This window comes from Symphalangus syndactylus, chromosome 13, assembly GCF_028878055.3.
Source record: "Symphalangus syndactylus isolate Jambi chromosome 13, NHGRI_mSymSyn1-v2.1_pri, whole genome shotgun sequence".
In the NCBI taxonomy this organism is placed as follows: domain Eukaryota; kingdom Metazoa; phylum Chordata; class Mammalia; order Primates; family Hylobatidae; genus Symphalangus; species Symphalangus syndactylus.
Genome location: NC_072435.2, coordinates 46058552 through 46073391, shown reverse-complemented (window position 1 = coordinate 46073391; position 14840 = coordinate 46058552). Strand labels below are relative to the sequence as shown.

Here is a 14840-nt window from a genome sequence, read left to right as displayed (position 1 = left end):
GATTTTTTTTTTTTCTGTTTGAAGAGGGCTTTTATTATTGACTCAAAAGTGTTATTTCTGGAGACAAAGTTGCCTGTGCTTTAATAGGCAGATACTGGGGAGAATCCAAACCCTAAGCCATAAAATTTTACATTAATAAATTCAAGACAAAGCAGAAAGTATAGATTTGCTTTCAGCAGTTTTGAGGTGTTTCGTTTTCTATTAGTCACCCTATGAAAATAATTCATTTTTGTTCCAATAATTGTTCTTTTCTTCTAAAAATATGTACAAACTCATACTCACACAAACACACTCACTTCACAATTTTCTTACACCTAAGGTTAATCTTCAGCGTAATGTGTGTATGTTTAACTTGATGTAAATTAAAAGTCTATATGTTTGCAGGCAGAGACCACATGTTTAAAGAAAACTATATAATATTTATTTATTTTGAGACGGAGTCTTGCTCTATCACCCAGGCTGGAGTGCAGTGGCGCGATCTCAGCTCACTGCATCCTCTGCCTCCCAAGTTCAAGCAATTGTCTTGCCTCAGCCTCCCAAGTAGCTGGGACTGCAGACACGTGCCACCACGCCCAGCTAATTTTTGTATTTTTAGCAGAGATGGGGTTTCGCCGTGTTGGCCATGCTGGTCTCAAACTCCCAACCTCAGGTGATCCACCCACCTCCACCTCCCAAAGTGCTGGGATTACAGGTGTGAGCCACTGCACCCCACCATAACAAGTATTTATTAATAATTTTTCAGGACTCAGAAATGTAAGGATTTTATTTATATATATATATATATTTTGAGATGGAGCCTTACTCTGTCACCCAGGCTGGTGTGCAGCAGCATGATCTCGGCTCACTGCAACCTCCACCTCCGGGTTTCAAGTGATTCTCCTGACTCAGCATCCAGGCATGCACCACCATGCCCAGCTAATTTTTGTATTTTTAGTAGAGACAGGTTTCACCATGTTGGCCAGGCTGTTCTTGAACTCCTGACCTCAAGCAATCCACCTGCCTCAGCCTCCTAAAGTGCTGAGATTACAGGCATGAGCCATTGCACCTGGCCATATTTTATTTCTATTTCTGTATAATTTTTATTATGACCATAAAAATAACTCTGAAGTCAATAACAATTTAATTGTTCATTTTAAAATAACTAAAAGTGTATAATTACACTGTTTGTAATACAAAGGATAAATGCTAGATGTGATGGATACCTTATTTACCCTAATGTAATTACTACATATTGTAGGCCTGAATCAAAATATGCCATATAAGGCATACATATATACATACTATATACCCACAAATACTAATAAATTTCAATAAGAAGAAAGAATAAAAATTTAACATATGGGAACAATATTCTTCAACTTGTGCAGTTTAAAGCCACTGGCAAAGTGATTACTACAGATGTTATCCCACTAGGTACCAAATAGTATATTGCTACCATCTTTTAACTACACCTTTGAGTAAGATGGGATAGGTTAAAGTTAGTGGTATAACAATGCTTCATTAAATGCACAATAGTCTTAACATGGTAACTTCCTTCCTTCCTTTCTTCCTTCTTTCCTTTCCTTTCCTCTTTCTTTCTTTCTCTCTTTCTTTCCTTTTCTTTCTTTCTTTTACTTTCTTTCTTTATTTCTTTCTTTCTTTCCCTTCCTTCCTTCGTTCCTTCCTTCCTTCGTTCCTTCCTTCCTTCGTTCCTTCCTTCCTTCTTTCTTTTCTTTTCTTTCTTTTTTTGTTGAGACGGTCTCCCTCTGTTGCCCAGGCTGGAGTGCAGCGGCATAATCTCGGCTCACTGCAACCTCCCTGCCTCGGGCTCCAGTGATTCTCCTGCCTCAGCCTGCCGAATACCTGGGATTGCAGGCGCACACCACTGTGCCTGGCTGGTTTTTGTATTTTTGGTGGAGACGGGGTTTCGCCGTGTTGGCCAGGCTGGTCTCCAACTCCTGACCTCGAGTGATCTGCCCGCCTTGGCCTCCCAAAGTGCCGGGATTACAGACGGAGTCTCGCTCACCCAATGCTCAATGTTGCCCAGGCTGGAGTGCAGTGGCGTGATCTCGGCTTGCTACAACCTCCACCTCCCAGCCGCCTGCCTTGGCCTCCCAAAGTGCTAAAATTACAACCTCTGCCCGGCCGCCACCCCATCTAGGAAGTGAGGAGCGTCTCTGCCGGGCTGCCCATCGTCTGGGATGTGAGGAGCGCCTCTGCCCGGCCGCCCATCGTGTGGGAAGTGAGGAGCGCCTCTGCCCAGCCAACCGGTCTGGGAAGTGAGGAGCGCCTCTGCCTGGCCGCTGTGCAACCTTCCAGGTGTGAAGCGACAGCCTTCATTGTAGAATGAATGAAGACACTGGCACTGATTATATAACACCTCGGCAGCTATCTCAAGTCCTTGATGGTGGAGGTATTGGAATTATAGAAGAAAGCAAACACACAAATTTGACTAAAGGCGATTTTGTGACTTCTTTCTATTGGCCCTGGTAAACCAAGGTTATTCTGGATGGAAATAGCCTTGAAAAGGTGATATATATATGAACGTATCTGATTTTTTTTCCCCTTATAATTCTTACTTTGTGCATTTGATATTCAGTTGTGTTTGTAATCACAGAAAAATAAAAGCATATATATAAATAAATAAATAAAATTAAGTTCACAATCTAACATTTTTTAAATGTACTGCATTTTATTACATAAAAGTACAATTAGTAAAAAGCTAATTTATTTTAATACTTTTAACTATAATTAATAATTTCTTTCTCTCACTATAATGTAAAGTATTACTCTGAACCCCCACCTTATTTTTTATCTTTGTCTATTAATAAAGGAATTCATTATGATTTTTGAAAAAAGAAAGTTTTAAAATGTTCTGCATACATATTAGGTTAGGCCATCCAAAAGACAAAGCAAAGCATCAACATTAAGTCATAGGCTAGGATTATACAAATGAGAACATGAACCCTCACCTTATACATTACTTAATATAACTACAAAGAGCCTCTCCACTTACATTTTCATCATGCATCTTACATTTTAATGTCCTTACTCTTTTTTTTTTTTTTTTTTTGAGATGGAGTTTTGCTCTTATTGCCCAGGTTGGAGTGCAATGGCGTGATCTCAGCTCACCACAACCTCTGCCTCCTGGGTTCAAGTGCTTCTCCTGCCTCAGCCTCCCAAGTAGCTGGGATTACAGGCATGCACCACCACACCCGGCTAATTATGTATTTTTAGTAGAAATTGTGTTTCTCTACTGGCCAGGCTGGTCTCGAACTCCCAACCTCAGTTGATCCATACACCTCGGCCTCCCAAAGTGCTGGGATTACAGGTGTGAGCCACTGCGCCTGGCCACGTCCTTACTCATTTATAGAAAAGGTCGTACATAATGCCCAACTAATAAAAAAGAATCTCTAATATCTGATGCAGCAACAATTGATCACAGGTTTTCATATGTGAATACAATAGGAATAAGATAACAGCATAAAGTAATTTGAAAGCTGTATTACATCATTATTCACTTTTCAAAAAATGTTTTTCAAGGAAACAAGTATACTTTCAATGTAATTACAATGCTTCAACAAATCTAATCCTTTTAGTTATATACAAATAATTTATCTAACAGCTTTAGCTGTAGATTAGTTTTTATACTCAACACTCTGATTTAGTGTAATGTCTGAAGTGTCAGTGCCTTATTCTACTGTAAATTCTGATACTTACATAGAATCAATTTTGAATCAAATATTTTTTCATATTTACTGCATCTGCAAAAATATATTTTAGTATAAACTCTCCGGTGTTTTCTAAGCTGTAGTTTTTGAAAAAAAAAAGTCTTTCCAAATTCATTACATTTGCAGGACTCTTCTCCAATATAAATTCCCTGATGTTGAACAAAGCTGGAACAACTGCTTCAGGATTTTCATCTAGTACAAATGTGTGCAACATCTGTGATACAAGTAAAGGTACTACAACCCCATTATATTTGTAATGGCTGTCTTCAGAATAAATATTCTTCTTCACTTTAAAGGCCTATATTTTCTGAAAGATTTTTTGACAGTAATTGCACTTTTAATGCTTTTATTAACTATGAACCTTCTGTTGAGTAAGATGTGACCAGGCATTAATGGCTTTTCTATATTCTTTATATTTGTACAATTTTTCTCAAGGATAATAGCTTTCCTGTGAAATAAGGTGTAAGCACTGATTAAAAGTTTTGCCACATTCTTTACACTGGTAGGGGTTTTGGCAGTATGAATCATCTTACCTAAAATCAAGTATGGCAACCATATAGATGCTTTGTCACATTTTGTATATTTCTAGGGTTTCACATTAGCATAATTATTTTTACATAGAAGTTTGAGGTGTTGGTAAAAGGACTGTCACATTTTTCAGATTTGTAGAGTTCCTCTTTAGCATGAATTATCACCATGTCTCTTAAGAATTAATAACTTGTGGCCAGCCGTGGTGGCTCAGGTCTGTAATCCTAGCACTTTAGGAGGCCAAGTGAGGTGGATCACCTGAGGTCAGGAGTTTGAGACCAGCCTGGCAAACATGGTGAAATCTCATCTCCACTAAAAATACAAAAATCAGCCGGGTGTGGTGGTGGACACTTGTAATCCCAGCTACTTGGGAAGCTGAGTCAGGAGAATGGCTTGATTCCAGGAGGTGGAGGTTTCAGTGATGTGAGATCATGCTATTGCACTCCAGCCCGGGTGACAAGAGTGAAACTCCATCTCAAAAAAAAAAAAAAAGAATTGAGAACTTGTTATGGGCTTTGCCACATTCTTCACACTTGTAGGGTTTCTGCCAGTACGAATTATGTGTAATAAGTGTTGAGAACTTCCTTAAAAGCTTCGTTACATAATTTATATTTGTAGTATTTATGTTCCATATAGATTCTCATATTTAGGCCGGGCGCAGTGGCTTACACCTGTAATCCCAGCACTTTGGGAGGCCGAGGCGGGCGGATCATGAGGTCAGGAGATTGAAACTATCCTGGCCAACACAGTGAAACCCCATCTCCACTAAAAATACAAAAATTAGCCAGGCATTGTGGCACACGACTGTAATCCCAGCTACTCGGGAGGCTGAGGCAGGAGAATTGCTTGAACCCGGGAGTTGGAGGTTGCAGTGAGCCAAGATCACCACTGCACTCCAGCCTGGCAACAGAGCAAGACTCAGTCTCAAATAACATAACATAACATAACATAACATAACATAACATAGCATAACACAACATAAAACATAACATAAAATAACATAACATAAAAATAAATTCTCAAATTTAGTAAGAGTTGAGAGCTGGTTAAAGGCTTTCCCACATTCATCAAACTCATAGGTCTTCTCTCCAGTATTAATTATCTTATGCTTATTAAGGGTTGAGGAGCACTTAAAAGATCTGTCACATTATTCACTATGTGTCATTTCTGTCCAATACAAATCATCTTATGTTTATTAAGGGCTGAGGACCAGTTAAAAGCTTTGCCACATTCTTAACATTTTTCAGGTTTCCCTCCAGTATGAATTCTCTTATGTTTAAAGAGGCTTGAAGACCAGAAAAGGTTTTGAAACATTTATCACATTTGTAGGGTTTCTCTCCCATATGAATTATCTCATGTTTACTAAAGGTTGAGGATAAAGTAAAGGCTTTGCCACATTTATCACACTTGTATGGTTTCTCTCCAGAATGAATTTTCTTATGTGAAAAAAGGGTTGCAGGATGGTTAAAAGCTTTGCCACATTCTTTACATTTGTAGGGTTTCTCTCCAGTATGAATTATCTTACGTGTAGCAAGGTGAGAGGTGCACTTAAATGCTTTGCCACATTCTTCACATTTGTAGGGTTTCTCTCCAGTATGAATTTTCTTATGTGTAGTAAGGGTTAAGGACTGGTTAAAAGCTTTGCCACATTCTATACACTTCAAAGGTTTTTTTTCTGTATGTCTTCTCTTATGTCTCTTTGTATTTGAAAATTGATGAAAGAATTTCACATATTTATCACATGGAAATATTTTGCTCTGGGTACTTGTGAAACATCGGTTAAGTCCATTATAACCTCCTTTGCGCACCTTACACTCATCCACGCTTTCACAGCCTTTTTTTAACTCTAAATTGTCGTGTCCACATTTTTCATATCTTCTCAGTGTCACTTTTTGGAAAGAATCTTTTATGCTCTGCTCTGGCCAAAGGTCTTCCTCAAAATGAGAACACATAACTGAAAGAAATAATAAAAACACATTACTTCAATTACTAGACTCAGATTAATATACTTTACAGATCTAACCTATAAAATTATACAACTACATAAGCAAGATGACATACCAAATACCACAAGCTGTAATTTCTTCCTGGACATATAAATATAACAAAAACATACTGACCAAAATACATTTGTAAAAAATTTATAAATGAGTGAAGTGTATAAAGGACTCCAGGTGAGCACAATGCAAAGAGCCACATAGAAAAAAAGTCTGTTACTTATACCCAACACAGCTCTTCCTGCTCTCCAGCACAACATTGTGCCTTTAAAATAAAATGCAAGCTGGGTACTGTGGCTCATGCCTGTAATCCCAGCACTTTGGGAGGCTGACGTGGGTGAATCATGAGATCAGGAGAGCAAGAGCAACCTAGCCAAGATGGTGAAACCCCATCTCTCCTATAAATACAAAAGATTAGCTGGGCATGGTGGTGGGCACCTGTAATCTCAGCTACTCGGGAGGCTAAGGCAGAGAAATGCTTGAATACAAGAGGCAGAGGTTGCAGTGAGCTGAGCCGAGATCATGCCACTGCACTCCAGCCTGGACGACAGAGTGAGACTCCATCTCAAAAAAAAAAAAGAAAAGAAAAGAAAAGAAAATTGCTGGCCAGGCATGATGGCTCATGGCTGTAATCCCAGCACTTTGGGAGGGCAAGGTGGGAGTATCACCTTAGGTCAGCAGTTTGAGACCAGCCTGACCAATATGGTGAAACCCCATCTCTACTAATGGAACAGGAATTAAAGAAATTATAAAATGTGTAAGCAAAAACTCAGTTATATGTAAGAAAATCCAGTTCCCCCTGAGAAAGAGAAAGAGCTGGAGTCCTTTAAAAATTAACTGCCTGTTCTTCTATGGCTAGTGAGCCTTATCTCTCCTCCTTTCCCAGACATTATAAAGACCCTGTTTCTCTAGCTGTGCAGCTGCAAGGTCACTAGACAGATAAACTCAAGTTGTAAAACACTTGAGTAATGTAAGAAATAATATAATGCATATCTCAATTAATTAAATAACTATCTTTGTTTCTTGCTTCTATAATATGCTTCCCCCTGCACAGATCTCCCCCCACCCTACATAATGCTTAAAAGGTAACAACTTTGTTCAGGGCTCAGTCCTTTGGATGTTAATCCAACTGGGCTGGTGCACCTAAAGAATAAATATCCTGGCCGGGCGCGGTGGCTCAAGCCTGTAATCCCAGCACTTTGGGAGGCCGAGGCGGGCGGATCACGAGGTCAGGAGATCGAGACCATCCTGGCTAACACGGTGAAACCCCGTCTCTACTAAAAATACAAAAAATTAGCTGGGCATGTTGGTGGGCGCCTGTAGTCCCAGCTACTCAGGAGGCTGAGGCAGGAGAATGGCGTGAACCCGGGAGGCAGAGCTTGCAGTGAGCCGAGATTGCGCCACGGTACTCCAGCCTTGGGGACAGAGCAAGACTCCGTCTCAAAAAAAAAAAAAAAAAAAAGAATAAATATCCTCCTGAACCCCATCGGTCTCTCTGATTCCTTAACAATCCTGTAAAATTTCTGGGGGCTCATCTGGGATTGGAGAAAACAGATTTACTGTCTCCTTTGCCTGTGGGACTAGAGCCCCAGGGCTGGGGGAGACCCGGCATCCAAGGTGCACCACAGGGGAGCTTCACCCAGATGGAAACTGGCCCTCCCTACATCCTGGCACCCCACCCAGCAGTGCAACGGAACTGGGGATGAGGCTGCAGGATGATACCAGCACTTCAGGAACTGTGGTAAGAAGGGCCCAAGGCAGGAAAGCCTGTCCCATAAGGATGAAGGGGAGCTTAATTACCTCGCAGGGACTGACAACTAATCCAACCCAGAGTGGCTGGGGGTGGCAGGAGTGGCTTGCCAATTTGGATGAATCTCGTGTCCCCACTAACACTGGAACTGGAAAAAAGGAGAAAATGGGCCGATAGAGTGGCAAATGCAGCAAGGTAGAGCTTGCTGGCAGGGTGGCAAGAGTGGCTTCCCACCCCAGCTGGGACTGTGTGGGTGTGTGTGAACCTACCTGGGACAGGAGAGAGGCTCATTTCATCAGATGAGGAGTCCTGGGGTAGAAGGGGTGTGTGTATGTGTGTGAATGTGGGAGTCTAACTAGGCTCACCCAGGACATGAGAGGCTCGTTTCATCCAGTGAGGAGTCCTGGGGCAGGGGAGGTGTGTGAAAGTGTGTGAAAGAGATGGTCTCAGGAGAGGCCAATGTGGGGAGTGATGTGGGGAGGCACAGATCCCTTAGCATGGGCTGTGTGCTTGGAGGTGAGTGTGGGAGAAATCAGACCTAGGACGTTGCATATGGCTGATAGGACTAGCTTCATAGCCACAGCAGGCTGTGACAGGGAAGGCATGATCCTGGCTAAGCAGCATCTGAAACTCCCATAATAGGACCCAGTCTAGTGGACCCAAGAGTGAAAGTGAGAGTGAAAGTGTGCCTCAAGGGAGGAAATGGGAGGGAAACCATCAAAATCAACTCCTTTGAAGTGCATGATAAAGAATTTTTAAAAAGGATTTAGAGGTGATTATGGGATAAAACTAGATGTTCAAAAGTTAGGGGCATACTATGAATTAAAATAGCCCTCTTTTAGTGTCAGATGGCTGGCTGAAGACACTATAGAGAAATTGGCTGTGTGTTTTAAGGTGGTGACTAGAGTTGAAGGACAGCCAGGGCATTCAGACCCAGTCTTTATATTGACTCATGGCTAAATGAATGCAGCACTGCCTAGCAGTTTATTGTAGAATGCTCGCAGCTCATGCCAAGAGAAATCAGCTGTGCTGGCAGCTACAGAGTTAAAGGGAAAGTCAGAGAGGCTTGTGGCACCCCTGAGCCAAAAGTGAAAGTAAAAAATCAGCTGCCCTGGCAGCTATGGAGACAAAATAAAAGTCTCAGTAAAGGCAAAAAAACTGGCTTTGCAAGAACCACAGGAGGTCCGGCGCGGTGGCTCATGCCTGTAATCCCAGCACTTTGGGAGGCCGAGGTGGGTGGATCACGAGGTCAGGAGATCGAGACCATCCTGGCTAGCACGGTGAAACCCCGTCTCTACCAAAAATACAAAAAATTAGCCAGGCATGGTGGCAGGCGCCTGTAGTCTCAGCTACTCGGGAGGCTGAGGCAGGAGAATGGCGTGAACCCTGGAGGTGGAGCTTGCAGTGAGCCGAGATTGCACCACTGCCCTCTAGCCTGGGTGGCAGAGCAAGTCTCCATCCTAAAAAAAAAAAAAAGAACCACAGGAGGGAATAGAGACCCCTTCTCCCTACATTCCAATCTACCCCCTTTACCAAAGCTAACTACCCCTAAGGGCAGTTAACTCCTCCTTAGGGGAGTTAAGTTCAAAGGGATACATGCTCCCAGTCTCACCTGAGAAGGAGAAATCAGAGCTCCGGGAAGTTAAGGTAAAAGGCTTGAAAAGTCAGGTAGGCCATCTCAGGTCTGGCCATGCCCAAGTTGTGCTTATACCTCTTAAGAGGACAAGAGGACCCCCACTAGGACCCAGATGATGCAGTCCAGCTTCAACATCTATAAAGGTGCTGAGAAACACTTCTGCAAAGGCTACAGGATGGTAAAAGAAAAAGGCAACCAACGTAAAAAATCTCAGAGGTGCTCCAGGGTGCAGAAGAAAGCACCAGCCAGTCTTATAAAACACTTTGTGAGGCATTTTGGTTGTACACTCCATTTAACCCTGAGGATGCTGAAAATCAGTGCATGGTAAATATGGTGTTTGTAAGGCAGGCCCAAGGACGTATCAAGCATAAATTGCAAAAGTTAAAAGCTCCGTACGTGTGAATGCTACACAGCTTATTAAAGTGGCTACCAAGGTGTACATTAATCAAGATCAGAAGGCTGATCAGAGGCTTAAGAAAGACTAATTTACCAGCAGCAGCCCTTACGGGAAGAGAAGCTAGCTTTGCAAGAAGGCATGGATGCGAGCATGAACACGGTCATGGAAAAGGCTAGTCTGCAGAGGAGTTTAAAAACTGGCTGAGGATAGAAAGAGATTAATGTGCATGGTGCAAAAGGAAAGGATACTGGAAAAATGAATGTCAAAGGAATAAGAAGAATGGTTAAGGCCATAGTACAAAAAAAAAAAAATCACCGGCCAAGGGCTACTGCACCCGGGAAACCCAAGACCCCCTGCACCTGCTGTGGAAGGCAGGATATAAAGTGTCAGAAAAAAAAGCTCAAATCTACTCTAAAAATTTCCAGTATTTAATTAAGCTTTTATATAAGCCAAGAGGAAAGATGGCTTAGTAGTGAACAAAAGCTGGCTGTTTATGCACTTCCTACTCCAACCACCTGGCGTCAAATAAGAGAGTTCCTAAGGGCAGCAAGTTTCAGGCACATTTAAATTCCAAATTTCTTGCTCATCGCTAAGTTATTATACAAAGCCACAAAGGGGAGGAAAAAAGGAACCCCTCCTCTAGGAGGCCAACCAAGAGAAGGCTTTTAAATAAATCAAAGAAGCCTTGACTGAGGCCCCAGCTTTAGGGCTACCAGATCTAACTAACTAAGCTTTTCTTCTTGTATGTCCACAAGTGAAAGGGAGGCCATAGAGGACCTAACTCAAGCCATAACATCATGGCATTGCCCAGTGACATACTTATCCAGGCAATTAGATTCTGTGGCACTTGGATGGCCTCCTTGTTTTAAAGCCTAGCTGCCACTGCCCTACTGGTGCAGGAAGCTAATAAACTGACTTGAAAGACTCTGAATACCCTAAACCCGGCTACCTTGCTCCTCATTGAGTCAGTGGCAGGAGGCCCCCTGCATAGCCATGTGGACATGGTAAATAAAGTGTCCTCAAGCCAGAGAGATTTAACAGATCAGCCCCTTGGGGACCTGGAAGGCACCCTCTGGCCTATATTTGATCTGTGGAGCACGAGCATATTGGCAACTGCCAGCTAAATGGACAGGGGCATGTGTGTTAGGAGCAATCAAGCCATCCTTCTTTCTAATTCCTCTAAAGCAAGGGGAGCTCTTAAAATATCCAGTTTATGATAAAAATAAAAGAAGAACTAAAAAAAGCATAATCACAAAAATAGACACAAATGTCAAAAAAAAATGTAGGTATAGGAAACTAAAAAGATAATAAATGGCCTCCTGAAAGAACCATTAAATATTATGGGCCAGCTATCTGGGCACAAGACGGGTCATGGGGGTACCACATGGCAATCTATACACTTAATCTCATCATAAGGTTGCAGGTAGTCCTTGGAATCATAACCAATAAAACATCAAGGGCATTAGATTTATTGGCAATACAAGCAACACAAATAAAAAATGCTATATATCAAAACAAATTGGCTTTAAATTACCTCAGCCTCAGAAGGAGGAGTATATAAAAAATTTAATTTAAACAACTATTGCCTAAAAGTCGATGATAATGGCCGAGCTGTCATAAAAATCACAACTAGAATGTGCAAGTTGGCCCATGTTCCAGTTTAGACTTGGTCCGAGTGGTCCCTGGATTTCTTGTTTAAAGGATAGTTCTCATCCTTTAGAGGATTCAAAACCCTCATTGGTAAGTTCTTGCTTATTCCTGGCATCTGCCTTATCCTCCCTTGCCTTTTACCCCTGTTTTTTAGAAGTATTCAATCAACTGTAGAGACAATAATAACCTGACACACTACTGCACAGTTGATGGCATTAACCAGATATCAGCTGCTGCCAGTAGAAGCAGCTCAGCTCCACAAAGAAGTGGCAAATAGTGGGGCTTTCTATTAACACTTTTGTTATAAAAAGCACCAAAGTGGGGAATGGAACAGGAATTAAAAGAAATTTTAAAATGTGTAAGCAAAAACTCAGTTATATGTAAGAAAACCCAATTCCCCCCTGAGAAAGAGAAATTAACTGCCTGTTTTTCTGTGGCTAGTGAGCCTTATCTCTCCTCCTTTCTTAGAGATTATAAAGACCCTGTTTCTCTAGCTGTGCAGCTACAAGGTCACTAGACAGATAAACTCAAGTTGTAAAACATGTTTTTCCTTAAAAAGTAAAAAATAATGTAATGCATGTCTCAATTAATTAAATAACTATCTTTGTTTCTTGCTTCTATAATATGATTCCCACTGCACAGATTTCCCCCCTCGCCCCACAAAATGCTTAAAAGATAACTTAACTCTTTGTTCAGGGCTCAGTCTTTTGGATATTAATCCAACTGGGCTGGTGCACCTACATAATAAATATCCTCCTGAACCCCATTGGTCTCTCTGATTCCTTGTCAATCCCATGACACTAAAAATACAAAAAATTACCCAGGCATGGAAACAGGTACTTGTGATCCTAGCTACTTGGGAGGCTAAGGCAGGAGAATTGCTTGAACTGTATAGTCAGAGATTGTAGTGACCAGACCATGACACTGCACTCCAGCCTAGGTAACAGGATGACAGTCTGTCTCACACACACACACAAATGTAAATTGCCAACTCCTGGTTTCTTTTAAAAAAAAAAAAAACCCAAGAAAAATATTGGCATATACATCTTTATTTCTGCCTTTTAGGGGCTTATTTAGATATGGGTTAATGTCTCCCATGACATAAAATGCTGAAAGAAATAGTGATACACGTTGGAATGACAGTTTGAGTCTGCTGACTCTAAAGGTAAATGTTACAGAAGCGGAGAAACTGCACTACCCCAAACAGGGAATAAGTGTAGCAAGTGATAACTGATTATTAAGAAGAAACACGAATAAGCCAATTTAACAATAAACACAAAATTTTAGACAAGACACACCCTAAAAACACATTTGAGAAATTCAAAGACTCTCTAGCCAAGACAATTGACTTCAGACTATGCCACGACAAAGCTATATTTTAAAGGTTGTAACAGGTAGCTTTTTGTTAAGGTCCAAATCGCAATCAAAGATTACAATAAATACAAACTATTAGAACAACATGGCCCCAGGCTGGGCGCGGTGGCTCACGCTTGTAATCCCAGCACTTTAAAAGGCCGAGGCAGGCGGATCATGAGGTCAGGAGATCGAGACCACGGTGAAACCCTGTCTCTACTAAAAATACAAAAAATTAGCCGGGCGTGGTGGCGGGCACCTGTAGTCCCAGCTACTCGGAGAGGCTGAGGCAGGAGAATGGCGTGAACCCGGGAGGCGGAGCTTGCAGTGAGCCGAGATCGCGCCACTGCACTCCAGCCTGGGTGAGAGAGCGAGACTCCGTCTCAAAAAAAAAAAAAAAAAAAAAAAAAAAAAAAAAGAACAACATGGCCCCATCAAAAAATTATAAAATTTTCAAAAGCAACCATAAAAAGCATATAAAGTAATTTTAAAAATTTCAAATAAATTGAATAGGCCAGGCTTGGTGGATCATTCCTGTAATCCTAACACACTGGGAGGCCAAGGTGGGAAAATCACATGAGGTCAGGAGTCTGAGACAAGCCTGGCCAACATGGTGAAACCCTGTATCTACTAAAAATACAAAAATTAGCTGGGCATGGTGGCATGTGCCTGTAATCACAGCTACCTGGGAGGCTGACACAAGAATTGCTTGAACTCAGGAGGGGAAGTCTGCACTGAGTGAAGATTGTACCACTGCACTCCAGCCTAGGCAACAGAGAAAGGTTGTCTCAAAAATAAAATAAAATAGGCCAGGTGCGGTGGCTCATGCCTGTAATCCCAGCACTCTGGGAGACTGAGGTGAGTGGATCATTTGAGGTTAGGAGTTCAAGATCAGCCTGGCCAACATGGTGAACCCCCATCTCTACTAAAAATACAAAAAATTAGCCAGACGTGGTTGCAGGAAACGGTAATCTCAGCTACTCAGGAGGCTGAGGCAGGAGAATTGCTTGAACCTGGGGGACAGAGGTTGCAGTGAGCCGAAATGGTGCCACTGCACTACAGCCTGGGTGACAGAGAGATACTCTGTCTCAGAAAAATAAATAAATAAATAAATTCAATAATATTCAGTAAGTTAAATAAGAACACAGACAACTACTGAAGATCAGAAAAATTAGTATAACAACAAGAAATATTAAAATAGCAAAAAACAAAATTTATGGATATAAAAAATATTAAAATTAACTGAAAAATTTCTTTAAAAATGATGTAAACATGAAGAGGCTGAACAAACAAACTAGGATACACACAAAGATATTTAGAACAAACACACATATAAGCAAAATTTCAAAAATCACAGACAGAATTTTGGGAGCCATAAGATAAAAATGATGTGTCATTTATAAGCATCATCTTATATGATAACAAGTGAATTTATCAAAAAAATTTTTTGGCCAGGCGCAGTGGCTCAGGCCTGTAATCCCAACACTTTGGGAGGCCAAGGTGTGCAGATTACGAGGTCAAGAGATTGAGACCATCCTGGCTAACACAGTGAAACCCCATCTCTACTAAAAATACAGAAAATTAGCCAGGCATGGTGGCAGGCACCTGTAGTCCAAGCTACTCGGGAGGCTGAGGCAGAAGAATGGCGTGAACTCAGGAGGCGGAGCTTGCAGTGAGCCAAGATAGCACCACTGCACTCCAGCCTGGACGACAGAGCGAGACTCCGCCTCAAAAAAAATTTTTGCCGGTCAGAAGGAAACTGATATTGTTAAATTTATAATAAAAAAAAAAAAAAGCTGTCAAGTAAGAATACCATCAG

General features: G+C 41.5%; 1 protein-coding gene across 1 annotated transcript in view; it reads right to left on the bottom strand.

Annotated features, from left to right (window-relative positions):
• LOC129460211 (zinc finger protein 737-like) overlaps positions 1 to 14840 on the bottom strand; it is a gene marked incomplete at its 5' end in the record, with an annotated part of 43996 nt that overhangs the window by 17012 nt on the left and 12144 nt on the right. Inside the window, 2 exons of the mRNA XM_063614909.1 lie at positions 2946 to 2951; positions 5560 to 6192. Of these exons, the coding sequence (XP_063470979.1) occupies positions 2946 to 2951; positions 5560 to 6192 (639 nt within the window). The remainder of the gene's footprint in view (positions 1 to 2945; positions 2952 to 5559; positions 6193 to 14840) is intronic.